The sequence below is a fragment of the Sminthopsis crassicaudata genome, chromosome 3 (assembly GCF_048593235.1).
Source record: "Sminthopsis crassicaudata isolate SCR6 chromosome 3, ASM4859323v1, whole genome shotgun sequence".
In the NCBI taxonomy this organism is placed as follows: Eukaryota; Metazoa; Chordata; class Mammalia; order Dasyuromorphia; family Dasyuridae; genus Sminthopsis; species Sminthopsis crassicaudata.
The window spans coordinates 14,212,907-14,234,739 of NC_133619.1; the positions used below are offsets into that span (position 1 = coordinate 14,212,907).

Genomic DNA, 21,833 nt, shown 5'->3' on the forward strand with positions numbered 1-21,833 from the left:
GGTGAAGCGAAAGAGAACTTTATTCTGAGATAGCACATATTTATACCCCACTGATGATATGAGGAAAGGGGGAAGTCCTTTAGGAACCTGGAATAATGGGATTGGCCCGAGAAGAAGAAGGGAGGCTTGCTAGGCTTTGAGAGCACTAAGGAGGGAGGCTTGGTACCTGGAATCAGACACCGCCTCATGGGGCTGTGGCCCATCACCACGTAGGACTCGCCTGAGCCTCCTAACCTCTCATCCCTCAGGTCCTCCCACATGCCTTGAACTGCATTCCTTACTTCTACAGGCTTTTTAACCCTTACAGGAAGTAGCTTGAATCACCTCATTATTAAAGAGAAAAATGTCCATCAGAATTGATCATCACATAATCTTGTTGTTACTGTGTACAACAGTTACTATCTTGGTTCTATTCATTTCACTTAGTAACAGTTCTTATAAATCTCTCCAGGCCCAAGAAGATACTTCTGGTATATAAATTTTTCTTTTTGTTTTACCCTAAATCTTCAATTCAACATAATCTTGTTATAATGAAAATGACAAAATGTAAGAGAACAGCAAAATATCAGTAATGGCTATTAGTTTTGGAAGTACTAATTCCATCTGCAGAAAATCAATAAGCTCTCTGCATCCCAAACTCTTTTCTGAACTCATTTTCCCCATCTTGGCTCAAAGCAAAATTTTAAAACTTCAAGTAACCTGGATTTCATAGATGTGGGAACTTCTTTTGATGCTGGAAATCTCCACTCCTTAATACACAGTCTTCATGACCTACTCTGGCCCGAATATAACTCCCTGTTAAGTTCCATTTGGATAGATAGTGCAAACTTAGTTTGATTTCTTCAAAAAAAAGACATGCAACCTCACTATATATACATATACATATATATATATATATATATATATATATATATATATATATATATATATATATATACTCAGAAGCTTCACAGTTTGGTGACACAGACTTTAGGAATATGAGGCCAGATTGTACCATGTTAAGATATTGCAATAAGACTTTAATGGAGGGGGAAAGAACCTCAATCAATCAGAGACATCCATAGACACAAAATGTTTAACTTGACTAAAAGTCATTAAACATGTAAACATTTTACAACATTTATAGCCATTAAAAATGATGGTTGGAGCTCAATCAATCAAATCAACAGGAATTTACAAGACACCTGCAGTGTTTAAGCTTTGTGCTATATGCCAAGGATATAAGAATAAAACATATGTATTGATTGGTGGACTTATTTGATGTCTGCATACTAGGATTCTGAAGAGAAGGACCTGTGTTGTGGATTGAAGTTCCAATTCTTATTAATGGCTTGTCCTTAACTTTAGGTGCTGAGTCTGTGTCTAAGAAAGAGAGAAATTTGTATTAAAAATTCTTTCAGAATTTTCTCATTGGAATGTTCTGTGTCCCCAGACAACCTGATCTGGGTCAAAGAAAGAGGAGGTGGTATGGGGAGTGGGAAAAATGTTAGATTTGGAGTTGGGGACTTGAGTTTTAGGATTACCTCTATATTTCTATTAGTTCTGTGAACTTGAATGCATTAGCCTAATTCTAAATGAGACTAGATGACCTCTAAATTCTTCTGTGTTTCTGACTGATTCTAGAAAGAGGGATTAAAGTGGGAGTGGGAAGGAGCAGTGCATTAGGTTCTCCTAGTTTTCCTGAAATGATGTCACTGGTTTATGTCTGTGTTTATTTGTTCAGAATGCTTAAGAGCATAAATACTCATCAAACCCATTAAAATGAATCTTGAAAAAACTTGCATCTCTCTCTCTAACAACTCCTCTTTCGCAAACAAATGTTAGTCTAAGAGAATAGTGTGCCATCTGTACATTTGCATGCAATCCTTGACAATTTTTCAGATCAAGATTCCTATCCATTCTGAATTATATTTATGCTGTTTGGGTGTACCATGAAATGTTTCCTGGCTCCTGCTTGCATTGCCTTCCATTGGATATAGAGCATAAAATCCCTAGAGAAATGAGCAAAAGAATATGTTTCTTACTTTCCTTGTGGAGAATTTAATTGATTTAAGAGTCATCAAATAATTGGAAAAGTGTCATTTCTTAGTTCTAGGGATTTAAAAATAAAACCATGAAGTGAATTAGAGATATCTCTTGACAAGATTTTTTTAAAGACTCCAAACCATAAAGATTTAATCAATCAAAAGTTTTAGTCATCTTCCTGAATCCCTTATGACTCAGAGTAAGAACAAGCTTTCTTCAATACTGAATTTAGAAATTGATTATGGAACAATTTTTACAAGGTTTTCTCAGTGTCCTTGTGACCAAATATTTGAGATAAGTAAGAATATATGAAGAGAATGACTAATGTTCTAAAAGAATCTAGACATGTTGTTGCTGAGCCATTGACAGGGAAGAATCATTAGATTCTTGGGAGATTGGAGAATTGCCAATGTTATTTTGATTTTCAAAAGAAAAGAAAAAGCAAGTGAATAGTGTGTAAAGTAGGGCCAGTTAGATCAATAAACTTGACTTGGTTCCTTGCAAAATTGTGGAATTTATTAATAATGAAATAGTTAATGAATATTTAGAAAAGGAAGTCGTGATCACAAAGGATCATCAAGGCTTTTTCAACAATGGAGCATGACAGACTACTTCTATTACTTGTTTTTGATGGATTATTAACCTGATAGAGTATGAAAATGCTATAGAATCATACAGCTAGATTTTAGAAAGGCATTTGACAACTTCTTATGATAAAGATATGGGAGTTAGACCATAGTATATGGCTTTCAATTTGGAACTGTCATGGATGATGCAATGTAAAGACTTATGTACTTTAAAGCATGGGACCTGAGTTCAAATCCTGATGCTGCCACTTATTATGTGACACTGGGGGGGGGGGCAAGTCAACCTCTCTGGGACCTGGTTTCCTCATCTGTAAAATGAAAGTGTTGGAGCAGATATTTTATAAGGTGTCTTCCTGCTCCAAATAACTTGTCCCATGCAATAAAGCAAGAATTTATTAAGGATATGTTATGTCCTCAGTAAAGAATAGTCAAAATCCTCTTCAAAAAAGGACAAACAACCCTTTGAACCATTGTTTCATAAGGAGTCACAGTCATGCTTAATTCATTCCTGATTTAATTCACTCTCCAGACTTTTCCACCTATTTTTTTTTTTCACTTAAGTAACCTTCCTCTCCTACTTTCCAATTCCCCCACTAGAATATAAGCTTCTTGATGTAGGGACTATCTTGTATCATGGTTCCTTCCCTCCTTCCCTCCCTTCCTTTCTCCTTCCCTCCCTTTCTTCCTCCCTCCCTCCTTTCCTCCCTCCCTTCCTCCCTTTCTTCCTCCCTCCCTTTCTTCCTCCTTCCCTCCCTCCCTCTTTCTTTCTCTTTCTCTCTTTCTTTCTTTATTTCTTCCTTCCTTTCTTTCTTTATTTCTTTCTTTATTTCTTCCTTCCTTCCTTCCTTCCTTCCTTCCTTCCTTCCTTCCTTCCTTCCTTCCTTCCTTCCTTCCTTCTTCTTTCTTTCTTTCTTTCTTTCTTTCTTTCTTTCTTTCTTTCTTTCTTTCTTTCTTTCTTTCTTTCTTTCTTTCTTTCTTTCTTTCTTTCTTTCTTTCTTTCTTTTTCTCTCTCTTTCTTTCTTTCTTTCTTTCTTTCTTTCTTTCTTTCTTTCTTTCTTTCTTTCTAGTTGAAAGAGTTGGATCATATTGATCGTTGGAGAAAATAATTGTGATATTTTAATAACTGCCCTGTACACATTATATTCTCTTTCTATGTAGTGTTTATAGCAACCTCCTCCATTTTTCATTCTTTCTTGGCAATGAACAAAAGGACTTTTTCTGTATTTTCCTTAAGGGAGAATAAATGACTTGTACATAGATGACACTTAAAAATGATAAATGAACACATTAATGGACTAAGGAAGAGGAGAATCAGAGGTCAGAGGGATAGACACTTCTGATCAAATTCCAGCTTAAAGCCAGATTTTGCTGGCCTGATTTTTAAGTTTTCTTCTAACACAATCATCTGAGAGAACAAAGACATTTGGACACAAATATTTGCCATGTTTCTTTTGAAACCCAAGAAAGCTTCAGAAATGAAGGAGAAACCCTTCAAATCCTTTTGTATAACAATTAAATCACACATAGCTGACAGCTGTTTTCGCCAGTTTAATTAGCATGTGGCCTGTTAACATGAAGCAACTCAGCATGAAGTTTCTGAATGCCAACCACTATCTGATTTCTCTATTCCAGAGACTTAGTGACTGTTCCATTTGCCCTGGGCAAGTTGAACAAGTTTGGAAAAAGCAGAAGAGTTCAGAGATTGCTACCGGTGTGTATTGTTGGGATTTGGGGAGGCATGTATTTTGTTCAGAGCAGGGTTGAGGAATGTTTGTTTTTCTGCCAAGGACATTTGAATATTAATAACATCTTTCTCAGGTCATACAAAATTATCAACTTAAAAACTCAAGCAATGGGAGGTTGTCGTGCTTAGCTTTGGATTCATTATCACTTGTGGTTGTCTCCACAGGGCCAGATCAAATAATTTCCTGTGTTTTATACAGTAGCTGCTAGATATTCTCCACCCCTAATCTAGAGAATTAGGAGAGATTCTCAATCTCAATGGTATCAATCAATAAACATTCCTCAAAAACATATTGTGTGCCAAGTATTATGCTAAGTGCTATCCATTTTATGCACTGTATGTGTACATATACATGTGTATATATAACATATATCTCCTAAAAAATAAAAATTAGAATGCAAGAAATTGCAGAGGTAAGGAGAGAAGGAGGAGCTATTCATTAGGAGTATGTGTGTACTTGACAAATGCACTGGTGTTTAATTGTAAATAAAGGGCTTTCAAGATTTAAGCATCTTTCAAATCTCTTTATTTTAAGAGCACTTTATGCTTTTTCTTGACTTTTTCTTTTTTTATGAAGGTATCAGTTGCCCACAAAGCTGAAATTGTGTGGTTTTTTAAAGTAGTTGAGTCTCACCAGAGCTTCCTTGATGGTATTCCATCACTACACCCACTCCTGCCTTTTTCTTCCAGCAGGAACAGGGGATCTCCACACTTAGCAGCCCTACAGGAGAGTGGTTGACCTTCCCTTGAGTCTCCTCAGAAAAACACAGGATAACACTCCACTTTTTTCACTGCCCTTTTTACTCTTCTATTGTTCTTTTCTTTTCTTCCATTTCTTTCTCTTGTGTTTACATTCTTTCTTTCCAGATACACAAAGTCATTCAAAAGCTGTTCCTTCTGTTTTTCTTTCCCTCACATCCATGAGTGTGTGTGTGTGTGTGTGTGTGTGTGTGTGTGTGTGTGTGTGTGTTTGGGAAATGGCATTCTCACGATCTCTCTCTCTCTCTCTTTTTTTGAATCTGATATTCTTATTTTCTTACTCTTGAGAATCAAAAATGTGAGTTGATTTTTTTTAAGTCTTTAAGTGTTTACCCAGGAACACTAGACTCCTATCTCAGATACCTAATAGCTATGTAACCCTGGGCAAAACACATAAGTTCTTTCTGTCTCAGTTTTTTCATCTGTTAGAGGGAAATAATAGTACTTGCCTCACAGTATTGTTGTGAAGATTAAAGAGTTAACACATATAAAGCAATTTGTTAACCTCAACATTAGAAGAACCTTGAAGGATGAAGTTAAGGCAATCCATAACCTTGCAATTTTTTTTATCCATAAAATTATATTAGCTGCTTCTAATGGGGACCATGGGCTTCCCAAAACTTCCCCAAAGGGGCCAATGAAACAAAAATGCCCCCAATCCTGGGCTCTAGAGTTCATGTTACAGATGAGAAACCCAAAAGCAGATGTTAGCATTGATCCAAGGGTCTTCAGGATCCTGAAGCTAATTAGTGGGAAAGCAAGATTTGGATCTTGAGCTATTAATTCCAGTACATTCTCTGTTACGCTAGGAGTTTAAAGGTGACCAGCAGTTGGTTTGACATATCATATTAATGACCTTGCTGGAGCCAAATAACTCCTTATTTGGTCAATTCAATCACAGACAAGGGACATGGAAGATCAGTTTGGTAATAAGTGTTGCATAAAAACAGCTTGAGTGTATATTTCATTTCTATTGAAAAGCTGTCCTGAATCTCTCCACACCTCATACCAGAAGGCTTCCCCCTCTCTTCATCAAAGTCCTCCTCATTTTTCAGAGCTCCCTGCAAATCTTACCGCCTTCAAGAAGCAAGAAGTCTTTCCCAATAACTACAGCCCACATCTTTCTCTGAATTCCTACAAACACATTCCCTTCTTAAGTCATTTTGGCTCTTAATCACAAGCAATATCATGTTATCATTTAACTGTTCCTTCTGTCTGTCTTTTTTGGGGGAGAGGAGAGGATCTGGATTCGTAAATTCTTGAATTCATGGGGGTCAACAGTGCCTGGCACGGAAAATCCCCCACAGAGATGCAGATGGCAACTCCATTACACCTTAAGAGTTTTAGAGTTTCCTGGAGCACTGAGAAGTTAGCATGCTATGGTCACATGGAAATACTCACATATATCAGAAGCAGGATTTGAACCTAGGTCTTCTTGATTCTGAATTCAACCAGCTCTCTCTCACACCACACTGTCTCTCTGTGTCTCCTTTCTTTAACAGCTTGGAGAAAGAAGAGGAGGAGGAGGAGGAGGAGGAGGAGGAGGGAGGAGGAGGAGGAGGAGGAGGAGGAGAGGAGGAGGAGAGGAGGAGGAGGAGGAGGAGGAGGAGGAGGAGGAGGAAAGAGGAGGAGGAGGAGGAGGAGGAGGAGGGAGGAGGAAAGAGGAGGAGGAGGAAAGAGGAGGAGGAGGAGGAGGAGGAAAGAGGGAGGAGGAGGAGGAGGAAAGAGGAGGAGGAGGAAAAAGGAGGAGGAGAAGGAGGAGGAGGAGGAGGAGGAGGAAAGAGGAGGAGGAGGAAGAGGAGGAGGAGGAGGAGGAGGAGGAGGAGGAGGAGGAGGAGGAGGATGAGGAAGAAGAGGAGGAGGAGGAGAAGGAAGAGGAGGAGGAGGAGGAGGAGGAAGAGGAGGAGGAGGAGGAGGAGGAAGAGGAGGACAGGGATCATCTAATATGAAATACCCAGCATATAATCATTCCATAAGTACCTGTTGAATTGAAGTACATTAAATTACATATACTTTGTTTTTGTTTAGCCAAGTCCAATTCTCCTTGCCCCATTTGGGGTTTTCTTGGCAAGGATACGGGAATGAATACTTTATCATTTCCTTTTTCAGCTCATTTTACAGATGAGGAAACTGAGGCAGGCGGGGTTAAGTGACTTGTCCAGGGTCACACAGCTAGCGTGGAACTTCATTGGAACTCAAGCTTCCTGACTTCGGGTCTGGCATTCCATCCACTGGGCCACCTAGCTGCTCTAATTTACTTTTGCTTAACTTTAGGAGCTGCTTGTATTCCCTGCACTGGGCCCCCTAGCTGCTGTTTATTTACTTTTCCTTAACTTTAGGAGGTGTATAGAATCATCTCTAGACTTGCAAAAATGACGAGTGAGTAGTTGCAAAAACATCTAAGAAAGGGAACTGGCTACTGTCCCCTCCCCCCTCCCTCTCCCTCTCCCTCGCCCAGTATGGCTAAGTAGATCCCGGCACCGTGACCCCGGCTCAGTGTCCTTAGCGGTGACGTGCTGACAGGTTCCCTGGGGCCCTGTTTTCGAGGTTTCCCCGGGCCGAGGCTGAGCACTTGCCCCGAGGATTCCCGTCCGCCCCAGGCTCACCTGTCAAGGGTTAGCTTCCGCTGGCCAGGGCACAGCCAGGTCAGCCCACTCCCTGGCCGCAGAGATTACCCAGCATTCCAGAACTTCAGACCAGGAAGGGAGCTCGCTCCTCGCCACCCCGGGCGTCTGAATGGGCGCCTTCGGCAAACAGGGAGGGTCCGCGCTGACAGGACTGACTCCCAGAACCTCCCACTGGAGCTTTTGGGAAACTTCAAAGTAACGGCTTTGCGGATAATGCGCAATGGCGGGATGAACCCGGACCAAAGCCTAATCCCACGAGGCGCGGGCCCTGCCTGGCGGCAAAGAATCGGCGCTAATCCCGGGCCACGTGCCCTTTCAGCGCCCCCCGCCTCACTTTCCCCCATTTCCCGGCAGTGACCGGGGGCCGGAGTCCCGCCGGCCCGAGTGTCCCCGCCCGGGAGAGTGAGCCGGCTCCCCTTCCCCTCCCCCACAAAGGCAAAGCCCGGGTTTTCCGGCTTTCAGAAAAAGGCTGCAAAGCCACGCGGGTGGGGGCTGGGCGAGCTCCTCCGCTCTTCCTAGCGGGCGCCACCGGGCTGGAAATGTGCGAGGCAGGGGCTTGAGCAGCTGCCGCAGCCGTATCGGCCGAGGGGTGCTCGATCGAACACACACACGCGCGCGCGCACACACACACACACACACACACACACACACACACACACACTCACTCATTCTCAATCTCTCCCTCACACACGCACCAATGGCTACGCCTGGGCTCGGGAGACTGGCTCGCCTTTGATTAGACGCGCCGGGCTCAGGGGCTGAGCCAGCCGGTGCCGCGTCCGGGGTCCGCGGGGCGTGCGAGCCATTCTGCGGTACGCGGCTGCCCGCAGTGGTTCGGAAGCAGCGAGGAGGCGCACTGGACCTCGGGCCGCCAGCTCGGCGCAGCTTCGAGCTCTCGGAAAGCCTCGGCCCCGGCTGTCCAATCAAGCGAGGGCAATCACTGGCACCCAAGGCTCGGCCAGCCCTCCCCGCGTCCCCGCCCGGGGTGAGCAAGTTCGGGGACGGGCAGTTTCCTTCCGTCCCTCGTCCTGCGCCAGCCTGAGACTTGTGCTCCCCGCACTTTGGAGGCAGCTCGGCAAAGGGGAGCCGAGGAGGCTGCCATTGACAGCCTCCTGACAGAGGGAGGGAGGGCGAGAAGAAGGAGGGAGGGGAAAGAGGCAAACCTCGAATCACTCAGCATCCCGTGGCTGCTTTCTCCGATCCCAAGAAGGTTCCTGTGTGGACCGGCACTCGGGCTGGGCACATAGCTTTATCGGGGGAGCGATGCAAGTCTCCATAGCATGTACAGAGCACAATCTGAAGAGTCGCAATGGTGAAGACAGACTTCTGAGCAAACAGAACCCCAACGCCCCGAATGTAGTCAATGCGGCCCGGGCGAAATTCCGGACCGTCGCTATCATCGCTCGAAGTTTGGGAACGTTCACGCCTCAGCATCATATTTCTCTGAAAGAGTCAACTGCCAAGCAGACTGGCATGAAATATAGGTATGGCTGCTACATTACTCGCTTCGGGTCTTTGCATGCCTAGAATTAGCGATGCAAAACAGAAAGAAATACCCTTCTTTCCGAAAGTGATTTTTTAAAAAAGAAGTGAAAGTCTTTACACTTTTCTTTCTTTCTTCCTTTCTTTTTAAAGCCTGGAAAATTTTAAAAAGTAACGTCAGGATTTTTTTTTTTTTTTTTTAAGTGTGGCCTGTTTTTAATATATTTGAAAGTGTCACAGACACCTAAGGAACCGTATAAATTCGAACACGCAGGAAATAACGGGACTTGCTAGGACCCGGTGTTTAAATCCGAGTAGTTTTTCAACGGGAAAATCTGTTTGTCCTATTTGGAGCTAGCTTGAGGGGAAGGAGAGATGCAGTAGTTACTATGACAATTGAACAGAATTTATACTCCCCAAAGTCGTTTCGGAGGTAGTTCTGTGGAGATGCTTATTTTTAGAAAAGCTTAGGTAACAAATATTTTGCAGAGCTCTTTCAGAAGTTTTGTTAGAACGGTTTTAGAAATCAAGGCAATTGTCCTTTAAAAAAAAAAAAAATCTGTACCCCTGGTGATGAACCAACCATAGCATCTGAAGTGAAAGATAGGCGAAGCGCTAACCATGGTGCTGAAAACGGTCAGGTTTCTTGAAGAGCTTTACAAACAAAAACATCCACGAAGGTACTAACAAGACTTTTACTTCAATGTTATCCTGATGTTGCTCTTTAACAATAGATGATTTGATCCCCTAAGCATTTCATTACATAATTGTTCAACTTCTGTTCACTTGTTGGTGAGCTCCTTTCTTCTTTTGACCCCTTCTGAACAATTCAGCTAATATTTACTAAATATTTCCACTCTGTTTCTTTGATAGTAGTGCACTTAATGTTCTGAAAAAGTATACAGGGAGCAAAAGAAACTAGGAAAAAACCTCTCTGTTTACTTTAGCTTTCTTGGTACAAATGGATAAATCGTGTGTTTGACTCTCACTTTTAAATTGAGCAGTCTCTCCTCTTACTGGCCTTGCTTTATGGTGGAAGGGATTTTTGATACAACTAAAATGATGAATGCAAGCAGTCGTGTCTTCTAGGTGATCTGTGAAAATGGAATCTAAACACATTGTTATTCAACTTGCCCTTTAAAGAAGTTTCTTTGTGAAGAGTCCTTGAAACCTTACTGGGTAAAGCAAACTGATCTTTAGAGGGTATGATTGACTGATTAATTGAAGGCCTTATTTAAGGTCTCAGTTGAAGTTAACATCAATGTGATCTTTTCTAATTGCATATATGGCATGTAGTAGGCTAGCTCTAGGTAGCAATGTGAATGTCATTAACCATTGTGTCCATAACCTCGTGAAAATTAGATACGTGCCAAGCCCCTGTCAATGGTATTTCTATAAGTTATGTTGCAGTTATAAAACATTGAGATTTGCTGCTGCTATGGCATAGGTCCAGACTCCCTGCTTTATGAATGCAGCAAGGTACTTGTGGGACTGAAAACTGTTGGCACCAGGATGAAATGGCTAGTGAGATTTTCAATACCCTAAGCTTAAGGCAGGTACCTTAAACCTGCTCACGCATCTCCAATTTTATGAACGGGACCAAAGAGGATGCTTTTTATTGACAGAAAATAGATCTTCCTTCTTGTGAATGTTTCATGGTTAATTGTGATTCGGTTTGCTGGGATTTGTTGTTCTTTGGGGCTTCAGTTGAGATTTTATAAGTTCCATTGTCAATATATGATATTAGATTTGCTAGTAAATCTTTCTGATTTCCCCATATTAGATTATGCTCACAAATTTGCTTGAAAATCAATCATCAATAAATGCTAGAAAACTGCAGCTCTTCCTTTTTCTGTCATAAAGTTGGCCATCTGACAATTGATCCTTTGAGTCATTCATTGGTTATGTAGGCTCCCTGAAATGCCCTTCAGTGTCACTACTGTTCTTCATTAGCAAGTACCATCCATGACCACTAACTCATGAGAGATAATTTCAAATATATCCAAAATGTCTACCTGGGATCATAGAATTCTGGCTGGAAGGAGTCTCAGAGACCATCTTGTTTAACCCCTTTACTTTATAAGTAGAAGATACCAAGACTCAGGGGTCACAATGCAGTAGGCTTCAAAAGTGGCATTTGAACAGATATCTTCTAACTCCAGGGCTGGCCCTCTTCCCTTCCACTACATCACATTGAAATTTGTCCTCTTCCTTTCACAAATCCTCCTCAAAAGCCTTAGATTTAGGGCTGGAAGAGTGACTCATTTGCCGCTGAAAGATCACAAGAGGGAGGTGATTATTTTGCAGTTTTATGAGGGATAGTGGAAAGGACACAGATAATAGGATCAATCACAGTTTGAGGGAGACAGAGAGATAAAAGAGAGAAAGATAGAGTGAGAGAGTCAGAGAGGCAGACAAGGAGAGAGGGAGAGAGACAGAGAGAGATACAGAAGCAGAAAACCAGAGTGTAAGAGAGGAACAAAGAGACAGAGAGACAAAGAAAGAAAGAGACAGAGATGTAGAGAAGCAGGAGGGGGAGACAGGGGCATACCTCTGGTCAAAATCCAGCATTCATTTCTAGCTTCTTCTTTAGTTGATTGGTACCAGATGCATTCTGGATTATTTAAAAATTAATGATTTGAAGAGATGTCTCTTAGTACTTCTAGCTAAATAGGATTGGGACTTCCAGTGGGAAACAGAATTGGGGACATGTTGGGGTCTCTGTGGCAGAGACATACATCTAGTGCATTCTGTCTCAACTCTAGAAAGGATTTCCTTGTACAAGTTAATATTCATGCCTGGATGGTAGGGTAAGATAGAGATCCATATAGATGATGAGAATGTTATCATTGTTTTTTTCTGTTTTCCCAATCTTTCCACCAAAAATCCCATCCATAATCCTACTTAGAAGTAGTCTTGCCTTAATGCTAAAGCCTCCAGAAAGCATAATTTTCGCTTAATAAATAATGTTCTCTACCTCTTTACTTATTGGTAAAGTAATGATTGAGTTGAAATAATTGTCATTATTTAATGGCATCTATATCTTCTAAGATTCATTGTCATCTAAGGTTAGAAAGATGAGAAAGAAAAGGAAGAATAGTTTTGTAACAATGAGGAAACATGCAATTTCCATTCCTGGATTCAAATGAGTCTTTATTTCAAGGTTTTATTTCAACTGTTTTGTCTTTAGTTTCAGATGTGTAATAATTATATTTGCATATATCTAACACTTTAAAGTTTGCAAAACACACTTTACAAATATTTCATTTGATGCTCAGAGAAATCTTGGAAAGAAGGCATTATTACTTTTCTCATGTTGCAGATGAGGAAAACGAGGAAGCCAAAGGTTAGCATATTTGCTTAGGGTCACAGAACTGGTAGTTGTTCAGAGATTAGATTGGAACTCAAGTATTCCTGTCATCTGTACTACCTGGATGCTTCCTGCATTGAACTTGGAACAGGGTTAATTGATTATGTGTCCGCACTTCCAGGTTCTGCTTCTGCTTCCTCATCCCTCTGTGAATTAAGGATTCATTCAGTATTTTGGTCGCCATCATTATATCTGGAGGCAGTTGCAATAAATATAATTATGTGGGAAGAACATGGGGCATGTATAATGCCCATCGACCTGTCTATTGCTGGAATTGTACTAAAGATGCTTTTAGGGAAATGGGTAGCTGGCACAGTGGGTAGAACACTGGACTCGGCATCAAGAAAACCTGAGTTTGAATCTAGTTTCAGAGATTTATTAATTTCAAGATCCTGAGTAATCATTTAACTTTGTCTTGAGAAGGGTTGTTGTGAAAATGAAATGAGATAATATTTTTAAAGTACTTAGCACAATGTCTGGCACAGGGTAGGCACTTAATGAATGCTTCTTCCTTTCCTTCCTCCAATGAACCTGAAAAGGGTAAGTGCACATTCAATACTTTTATGAAAATAGAAAAATTAATTATTTTATCCATTTGTGTAATAGTCCTGACAATATTAAATAGGGATAGGGATAGAACCTGAAATTTCACTGATATGTGGAACTCGATCTACCACTGCAAGTCATCTTCTATTCTGAAATCTATAGTATAAAAGAGATGCTGAGGATACTGAGCTGTGAAGTTCCTAGGACCATAAAGTCAGTATCTGTGACATATATATATATATATATATATGCATGCATACATACATATATATGCATATATATGTATATATATATAAATATATACACATATGATAGAAAGGACTAAAACTCAAGTCTTCCTTGATTAAATGAGATATTTGTAAAAAAAATGCAGCTATTAGCACATATTAGATACTATATAAATGTTAGTTATTATTCCTGACTTCAAAGTCAGCTTTTATTTACTTCCATCCATACCAGAATTGTCAAACCCACAAATCCAGCTTGCATGTAGCTAGCAAGACTCCCTGTCTTTGGCCTGAACCAGATTATAATCGAATTTGGAAATATTTAACAAAATAAATAAAAAGACAATGAGAAATTTAATGTGTGGTTTTGTAGGTCAACATCCAGCTTGCAGGGATCTTTACATATGATTTAGTGAAACAATTTCTGTTTGATATTAATACCACCCATGTTTATTCTTTGAAATATTAGCTATAACATAAGACTCCTATTATAATATAAGACATAAATGTAATAGAAGAATACTACCTTATATACTTACCAATTCTGTGACTCTGGGCAATTCAGTTGACCTCTTTTTAACTCAGTTTTCTCTTCTGTAAAGTAGTGATAATAATAGCATGTATCTTTCAGGATTGTTGGAAAATAAAATATGATAATATTCCTTAAGTAATTTGTAATTTCTAAAAAATTATATGAATGTTTACTATTATTATTATAATATAAAAGTAGAATAGGTACTTGACCCAAGAGCATCTCTGTCCAAATTTCATTAAACAAGTTGAAAAGATAATAATAATGGTAATAATAATAATAATATATCAATTTTATTGTTACATTAGAAGGTATCTCAGAAACTATTGAATCCAACCTATACCTGAGCAGATAGCCGAGGAAACGTCTGGTACAGTGGCTTAAGAATCCAAGAACTCTTTAATCCTTACTATTTAAGTGATCTTGGGCAATCAGATCACTGAATCTCCCTGGTGTCCCCACTTGTAGGATGAAGTTGGATGAGATAAAATTGTTATAGGTTCCAAGTTAGAATATGTGGGTTCAATTCTTTCCCAATTCCATCCCAAGATGGATTTCCCTATTCGTCACTTCCCACTCTAGTCTATTCTCTTCTCTGCTACCAAAGTGATCTCCTAATGTCCATGTCTGACCATGGCAACCCCCTATTCAATTAACTTCAGTGTTTCTTTTTTAATTCCAGGATCAAATATGAAATCCTCTACTTGGATTTAAAAACCACTTCTAACCTGAACCCATCCTACCTTTCTAGTTTTCTTAACACCTCCATTGTGATCCTCTTCCTCTTCTTCCTCTCACAATTCTTCCCATTCCTTGATATATAGCATTTTCACTCACTGTCCTCATGCCTAGAATGTTCTTTCTTCTTATTGCTATTTCCTGACTCCCTTTGTGTCTCTAGTTAAAATCCCACTTTTAATAAGGAGCCTTTCCAAGTCCCTATTATTGCTATTGCCTTCCCTGTGAAATGATTGCTAATTTATTCTGTATATATCTTGTTTATGGATAGTGATTTTTATGTTTTCTCTCTTTAGACTGTGTCCTTCTTGAGAGTAGTTTAACAAAAACATCTTACCTTTCTTATTATCTCCAACACTTAGCACAGATTCTGACACATAGTAGATGCTTAATGAATGCTTTTTTTTTTTTTTTTTTTTTTTTTGCTTTTTTGGGCCTCAGTTTCCTTATCTATAACTAGATGACTCTTAAGCTTCCCCTACAGTCTTAGCTCTGTTAAACAAACTTTTTACAATATTCGAAAGTTCAGCACTTGGGGATTCAATCAGACAGTTGGAGCTTTCCAAATTTGATTATTAAAGTAGATTGAAGACAGAAGACCTGGGAGTCAAAGAGTAGAAGGAGCTAGGAGATTAAAGTAATGGAAAGGTGAGGGAGGCTGGAATGGGGAAGAAGACCAGGTACTATACTGATTGGGAAGGAAGTGAGAGCAGTAAGGAGCTGGACCTGATAGAAAATAACATTTGCTGAGTGATTATGGTGGTGGAGAGCTAAGATTACAATTACTCCTGCCCTTCCAGACAGATGGTAGAAGGAGTAGCCTGCTTTAGAGAAGATGCAGAGAGATGTATCATCTTTAGGAATCAGCTAGATTTCAGAAAGCACCAGTAGTTGGAGAATTGCAACAGGATGAGATCTCAAGCAATCACAGGAAAATAGATCTAGAGCTAGAAGTAGAATCCATCTAGTTTGAGCTCTTCATTTTAGAGACAAAGAAACTAGTGCACAGAGAAGTCAAGAGATTTGCTCATATTCACAAAGGTAGAGTAAGAACCAGAGGCAGAATTCCAACTGTGGTTCTCTGGCTCTTGAATTAGAAAAAAATCTTTCCAATTCACCATATTAGAGAAAAGTTCTTCTAGAACTTAGTGAAAAAGAGGGTCAAAGACCTCTCAGGTTAGGCCAGCATGGAATTTATTGTGAAGTTGGGTCATTTGGCCAAATGAGCCACTAAATAATCTCCTTCTGGAAACAGACCTGGACATTCTTTGTGGCATGGCTTCTTTTGCCAAGTGTCCCATCAAGGGATGGAAAGAAAGGCTCTGTGAGTGTGTGTGTATATGTGTGTGTGTGTGTGTGTGTGTGTGTGTGTGTGTGTGTGTGTGTGTGTAGTTACCCCATACTCTTTGAAAAGTGAAGAAAAATTCTTAAAGCCAGGGTTTCTGAGCAGAGGTAGGAAAAAGTGGTGGCATATAGGCTTATGAACTAGATCTTGGTTAAAAAGCCTGAGTAGGAAATGGGTCTCAGACGTATCATTAATTTAACTGTTTTAATAACTTAAATTCCATGAAAGAACCATTTTTAGAGTAAGAAAACCCTATACTTGACCTTTACACAATCAAACCCCGTGCTATCTCTGTGCTATGAAGCTCTCATGTTATCTTTAAGATTATTAGTTTCATATGAAAATTGCATTTTCCAGGAAGATTAAAAAATACATATCACTAAAAGAAAATGATGTACATTTAAATCTGAGTGCCAGAAAAACTTATGTTTCTAATATTTAATTCAGGGAATTTTATACATGCTTAAAATAGAATGATCATTTTCTAAGAATTATGGGTGTGTGTTTTTTTTTTTTTTTTTTTTTGGTTTACTGTTAAAAAGTTGTCCTATTTTATCTAGGGACAGTCAAAGCTTGGAACTGAGACTTTGGGTGTGATTCCATAAAATCTTGATTATAAAAGGTGTCAGGATAAATGTGTCAGGCTGGTTATTGGATAGCCTTACCTGATTATTTGGAAAGATTAGGTTCTTATAATAGCTTCCCCCCCCCCCCCCTCTCTCTCTCTCTCTCTCTCTCTCTCTCTCTCTCTCTCTGTGTGTGTGTGTGTGTGTGTGTGTGTGTGTGTGTGTACAAACTTTATAATGTGCCAAACAGGCTATATTTGAACATATCTAGATGGATATTATTTTTAAAATATATTGATATATATGTATTTTTTTTAAAATCCTGAAGTGGAAAGAACTATATATGTGTAATTTTAAGAAAAATTCTAAAATTAATAGCTCGGCTTTTGGAGATAATATGAGGAATAGAAAGAATGATGAATTAGGAATCAGAAGATTCAAGATGAGAAGAGTACAGATTTGGAGCTGGAAAAGAACCTTTGGGGTCAGTTAAGTCCAACTCTTCATTTTATAGTTGAGAAAAAAGAGACCCTGAAAGCTTAGTAGTTCCTCTAAAGTTACATGAGTAATAAGAGGCTAAGTCAGAATTTGAATCTAAGTATGACAATGGATGAGTGAGAACCTCTGAATCATAGTCTCTGGTAGTAATAATAATGCCTTCATGATCTTCTTCAAACTGTTAAAACTGTGTTTTAAGGTACTTTATAAATTGTAAAGTTCTATGTAGGTGTGATTTAGTATTAAAAATAAAAGACTCTCTGAAGGGCAGATTTGGACTGACACATACCTTTTTGTGGTTGATGACATATAAGAGATACCTCAAAAGCCTTGGGTTTTCCTCTGAGGTATGAAATATTATTCTGAATCATCATCTTTGTATTTGATTCCAAAGACCTCTTTGTTTTCATGATGCTTCAGGGTACTACAATGTTTGATTTGTCAGGTCCTGAGAAACCTTGGAGATTACGCTATCACATGCCTCCATCTGGGAAGAACTTAGAGACTCTCTGGTTCAGCTTTCTCCTTTTACAGATGAGGATACTGAAACTCAAGCAGATTATTAAATGACTTGTTCAAAGTCTCAAAGATAGTAAAAGTCAAAGGCAGGATTTAAAGTCAGATCTCCCAAAGTACATCCCCCTCCTTTCGCAGGTTCAGTCTATAGGGTACTATAGAAATAGAAATGTGGTTTTAATTGATTCTGATAACTCTGAGAGATAAGAACCACTACTTTCCTCATTTTCAAAATGGGTGCAATAATGCTACTCTCATAGGAGTGTTGTGAAGATCAACTTAACATATATATGAATATATACATAGATGTATGCTCACCACATAATACATGTGTATTATATGTACATATGTGATATGTGTAATTATGCATGTATACACACATATAGAATAACTTTAAAGTACTAAAATGCAATAGGTGTGCCATTCATTATTTATTTATTTATTTATTCATTCATTCATTTGTAAGGCAATTGGGATTAAATGACTTTCCCAGGGTCATACAGCTAGTAAGTGTCTGAGGCTGGATTTGTCCTGAGAGGACCAATATTATATCCACTGCGTCATATAACTGACCCTATGTATGGCATTATTAATAAAAAGCAAGTATTACTGTTTTCCTCTTCCTCTTTCTTTTCATTTTTCTTTCTCCTCCTTTCTCTTTTTCCTTCTTTCCTTTCTCTTGTTGTTGTTACTGCTGCTGTTGTACAAATGTTTCACATAATTTAAAGTGCCATAGAAATGTTAGCTATTGATTTATTTGTTTGGTTTCTAGAACTAGGGCTACAGAAGCATAGAAAATGCATGTTCTTTTTAAGGGTCTTGTAATCTCATTGGAGGAAATGACAGACAGTTACAAAAAGATAAATAATACAAGGTGGTATCTGCCAAATGCCAAGTGAAATCATTTTCAGTATTGGGTCAAGGGAGGATTAAGGTGCAGAAAGGTGGAAAATGTAAAACTTGAGCTTGACTTTGAGGTAGAAAAGGGGGGGTGTTAAAAGAAGGGAAGCCATTGCATGCATTAGGTGAAAAAAGGCCTGATCCCTATAATGGTCATCTAGCATCTAGGGAATCAGGAATATAATGGAATACAATGTCTATGTAGGAAGTTAGTGAAAAATAATATTATAATGATAAGTTTAAGGCTAGAAAGTAAAAGGCCTTGAATGCTAGACTAAAGACTTTTGGATTTTTATCCTTCAGGCACTGGGAAAGCCATTGAATATATTAAAAGGGGATAGGCAGTTGGTGATGTGGAAAATGGGTTCAAAACAATGTTTTTATGAGTCTAATTTGATCTGAGTATGAAACCAACTCCAGTTTTATAAGTGTCCAGAAATATTCATCATTCCTTCCCTGTTCTTTCAGGACCAAGCCTACTCTCACTATGCTCTGGCCAGTTCCAGCTCTAGGGACATTTCACAGGATTCTTTTCAAAGCTCACTTCTCATCCACAGTTCTGTGCCTCCCACGAATTTGGAGGCAGATTCTGAATTGAAGCCATTGAAAGAGATGATCGATCCTGTCAGCCCATTATGTAAAATGCACATGTGCCTGTGTGTGTGTGTGTGTGTGTGTGTGTGTGTGTGTGTGTGTGTGTGTATGCAAAAGCAGGCCTCCTCATAAAGAGGAAAAGTAGGAGGAAATAGGTGGGCTGGAGAGGAGAAGAACAGAAATGCTAGTTAGGTGGCTCTGTACCAAGCAAAAAAAAAATTGATGCCCATCCAGATCAGAAAGCAGCTTGGATTATTAAAATGCCAAATTGATTTTTTAAAACAGCAATAATTCACATGCATATGAATCCTCCCTCTCCAGAACTCCCTCTTTCATTGTCTTCATGCCTACAGACACTCATGAGTGTAATCTCCCCATGGTACTATGAAGCTAAATGATGAAGCAAGAGAGACAATGGCATCCTTCTGAACATTATTTGGTGATTTATTCTTGTATTGATATTTCATTCATTCTTCATTTATTCATTACTTTATTTCTTTTTGGTCTTCTTGTTATTCTTGTTCTCATATCTCCCTTCTTTTTCTTCTTGCTCTTATTCTCCTCTTCCTCCTCCTTTTTCTCCTTCTTTCCTTTCTACTTCTCTTCCTCCTCTTCCTCCTTCTCCTTCCTCTTTGCTTCCCTCCTTCCCTCCTTCTAACATTGCAATGCATCAGAGTCACAAGGCTGGCATCTATGGGACAGTGACAAAATGGTAGGATGGGTGTCTTCCGGAAGTTGGTAGGCAACTGTCTTTCAGTTCCATTGCTTTGGAAGCATGTGATGGAAATCAGCCAAGAGATGCCAGCATGCATTTTTCCTTTGGTTGTAAACATTGGTTTGGTTGCTGTGGGTACAGGCAGTGAGGACTATTCATTCAGTGACCCCTCCTTAGCAAATACCTCCATACTGTGGATGAGTCAGAGTGGCGGAGGTTGAAGTAAGGAGGAAGTGCTATGTGCTTTTAAATCTTACCCAAAGATTCTATACCATAAAAATGTTAAGAGATGAGGGAGGGGGAACCCTGCACCAAATTAATCAGAAAAAACCAAATACACAAATTCCTCTTTTCTTAATATATACGCAGTAATATTATAATAGTGGGCTAGCATCGGATATTGTTCATCTGTCCAAACCTGGTTTCCCGATCTTCCATGAGTCTTTTCTGGTCCTGATTATTTTCATATAAAAGCTTCTGTAAGAATTTTTTCTTCATTTGCCTAAATGTTAGTTCTTCCCTTTTAAATCATCTTTGTTTTTCCAGTACAAATCTTGTATGTACCTAGATATCTGCGTGCTATGTGTAAGATTATAAGTTTTTGTGGAGCAAGGGTGTTTTTTTCTCCTTTTTTGTATCCCTAGCACTTAACATAGTTTCTGACACATACTAAGTGCTTAATACTGTTGATATTCAATCATGTCTAATTCTTCATAACCCCGTTTGGAGTTTTCTTGGTAAATATATTAGCATGACTTGAAATTTCTTTCTCCAGCTTATTTTATGGATGAGGAAACTGAGGCAAATAGAGTTAAGCTAACAGCTAGTAAGAGTCTGAGGTCAGATTTGTACTCGGGAACATGAATCTTCCTCTCTCCAAGCCCAACACTCTATTGTCTCTACCACCTAGTTGTCTTAAGTGCTTAATGAATGCTGGTTTATAAAACTTTATATTATTAAAAAGCAATTCATATATTCCTGTAAAGAATTTCAAATATATTCAGAAAAAATCTGCTTGTGACAGACAAATAGAGTCCTGAGTAGAGTCCTGAGAAGCAGGGTTATTCAGATAGTTCTCAGGGAGTTACTTGGGCTAAAAAATGAAGACTGAGTGTGTGGAAGGAGGTAGTATGGAGCAGTAGGAAGAGCCCAGATTTGTTATCAAAGGACTGACTTTGAATTCTAGCTTTGCCACTTTCTGCCTGTGTTTTATTAGGTGGGTTACTTCACTTGTCTAGAAGTCAGTTTTCTCATCTGTGAAATGAGAGAATTGGAATAAATGATATATGTAGTGTCTATCTTTAAAGTTAGGATTTCCTTAATTAGGAAAGTCCAGGAATATATACAAAGAGACTTCTCAGACATGGCTCTTTCTTTGCCTGTCCTTGTCCAAAATGTTTTACAACTGTTTTGGCACTGGAGTGTGGACTTTAGGAAATTTCAAAGAGCTATAGTTTCCATGAATGGGGTGTGCATGGTCTCTCTCACTAAATGACCTCAAGGATCATGATTCTTTAAAGTCAAACTCTTAGAGGCCTAGAGAAAATAATTTATAACTTAGGCTTGGCTCATGTTTCAGGTATCTCCAGAGTGAAAATTGTTCAGTATATAGAATAGCCCAATTATAGGACAGCTATTTATTTCCTTTACTAAAAAATAAAAACCTATAATAATACAAAAGATTCACAAGTGTGCACTGATAAACATCTAAAATATGATAAACTAAACTCTAACTCATTATATTAAACTGGGAACTTGATTCTTAAGATATTAAAATATGGAGTATTTGGTGGGACAGTTAAATAGGCAGCTCATCTTCAGCTTGGCTCTGCTCTGTTCAAAGTCTCTCATAGTCTATGTCTCTTGAAAACACACAGAGCTTGGGATTATCTTCTCGTGCTCATTTTTTCTTCTGAGAAGTACATCACCAGTGCAGACTGAAGGACCCAGGAACTCCTGAATTTCTTTTTTTTTCTTTTTAAAGCTTTTTATTTCCAAAATATATGCACAGACAATTTTTCAACATTGACCCTTGCCTAGCCTTGTGTTTCAGATTTTCCCT

The 21,833-nt window shown here is 39.1% G+C and overlaps 1 protein-coding gene across 2 annotated transcripts in view; it reads left to right on the top strand.

Annotated features, from left to right (window-relative positions):
* Positions 1-21,833, top strand: part of KCNAB1 (potassium voltage-gated channel subfamily A regulatory beta subunit 1) — a 406,565-nt gene that overhangs the window by 80,055 nt on the left and 304,677 nt on the right. The window contains exon 1 of one of the 2 annotated variants that reach the window (XM_074298062.1): positions 8,290-9,226. The exons of the other annotated variant lie outside the window; for it this stretch is intronic. Coding sequence (XP_074154163.1) covers positions 9,006-9,226 — 221 coding nt within the window. The 5' untranslated portion in view covers positions 8,290-9,005. Of the gene's footprint in view, positions 1-8,289; positions 9,227-21,833 lie in introns of those variants that run through there. 2 annotated transcript variants of the gene reach the window in all.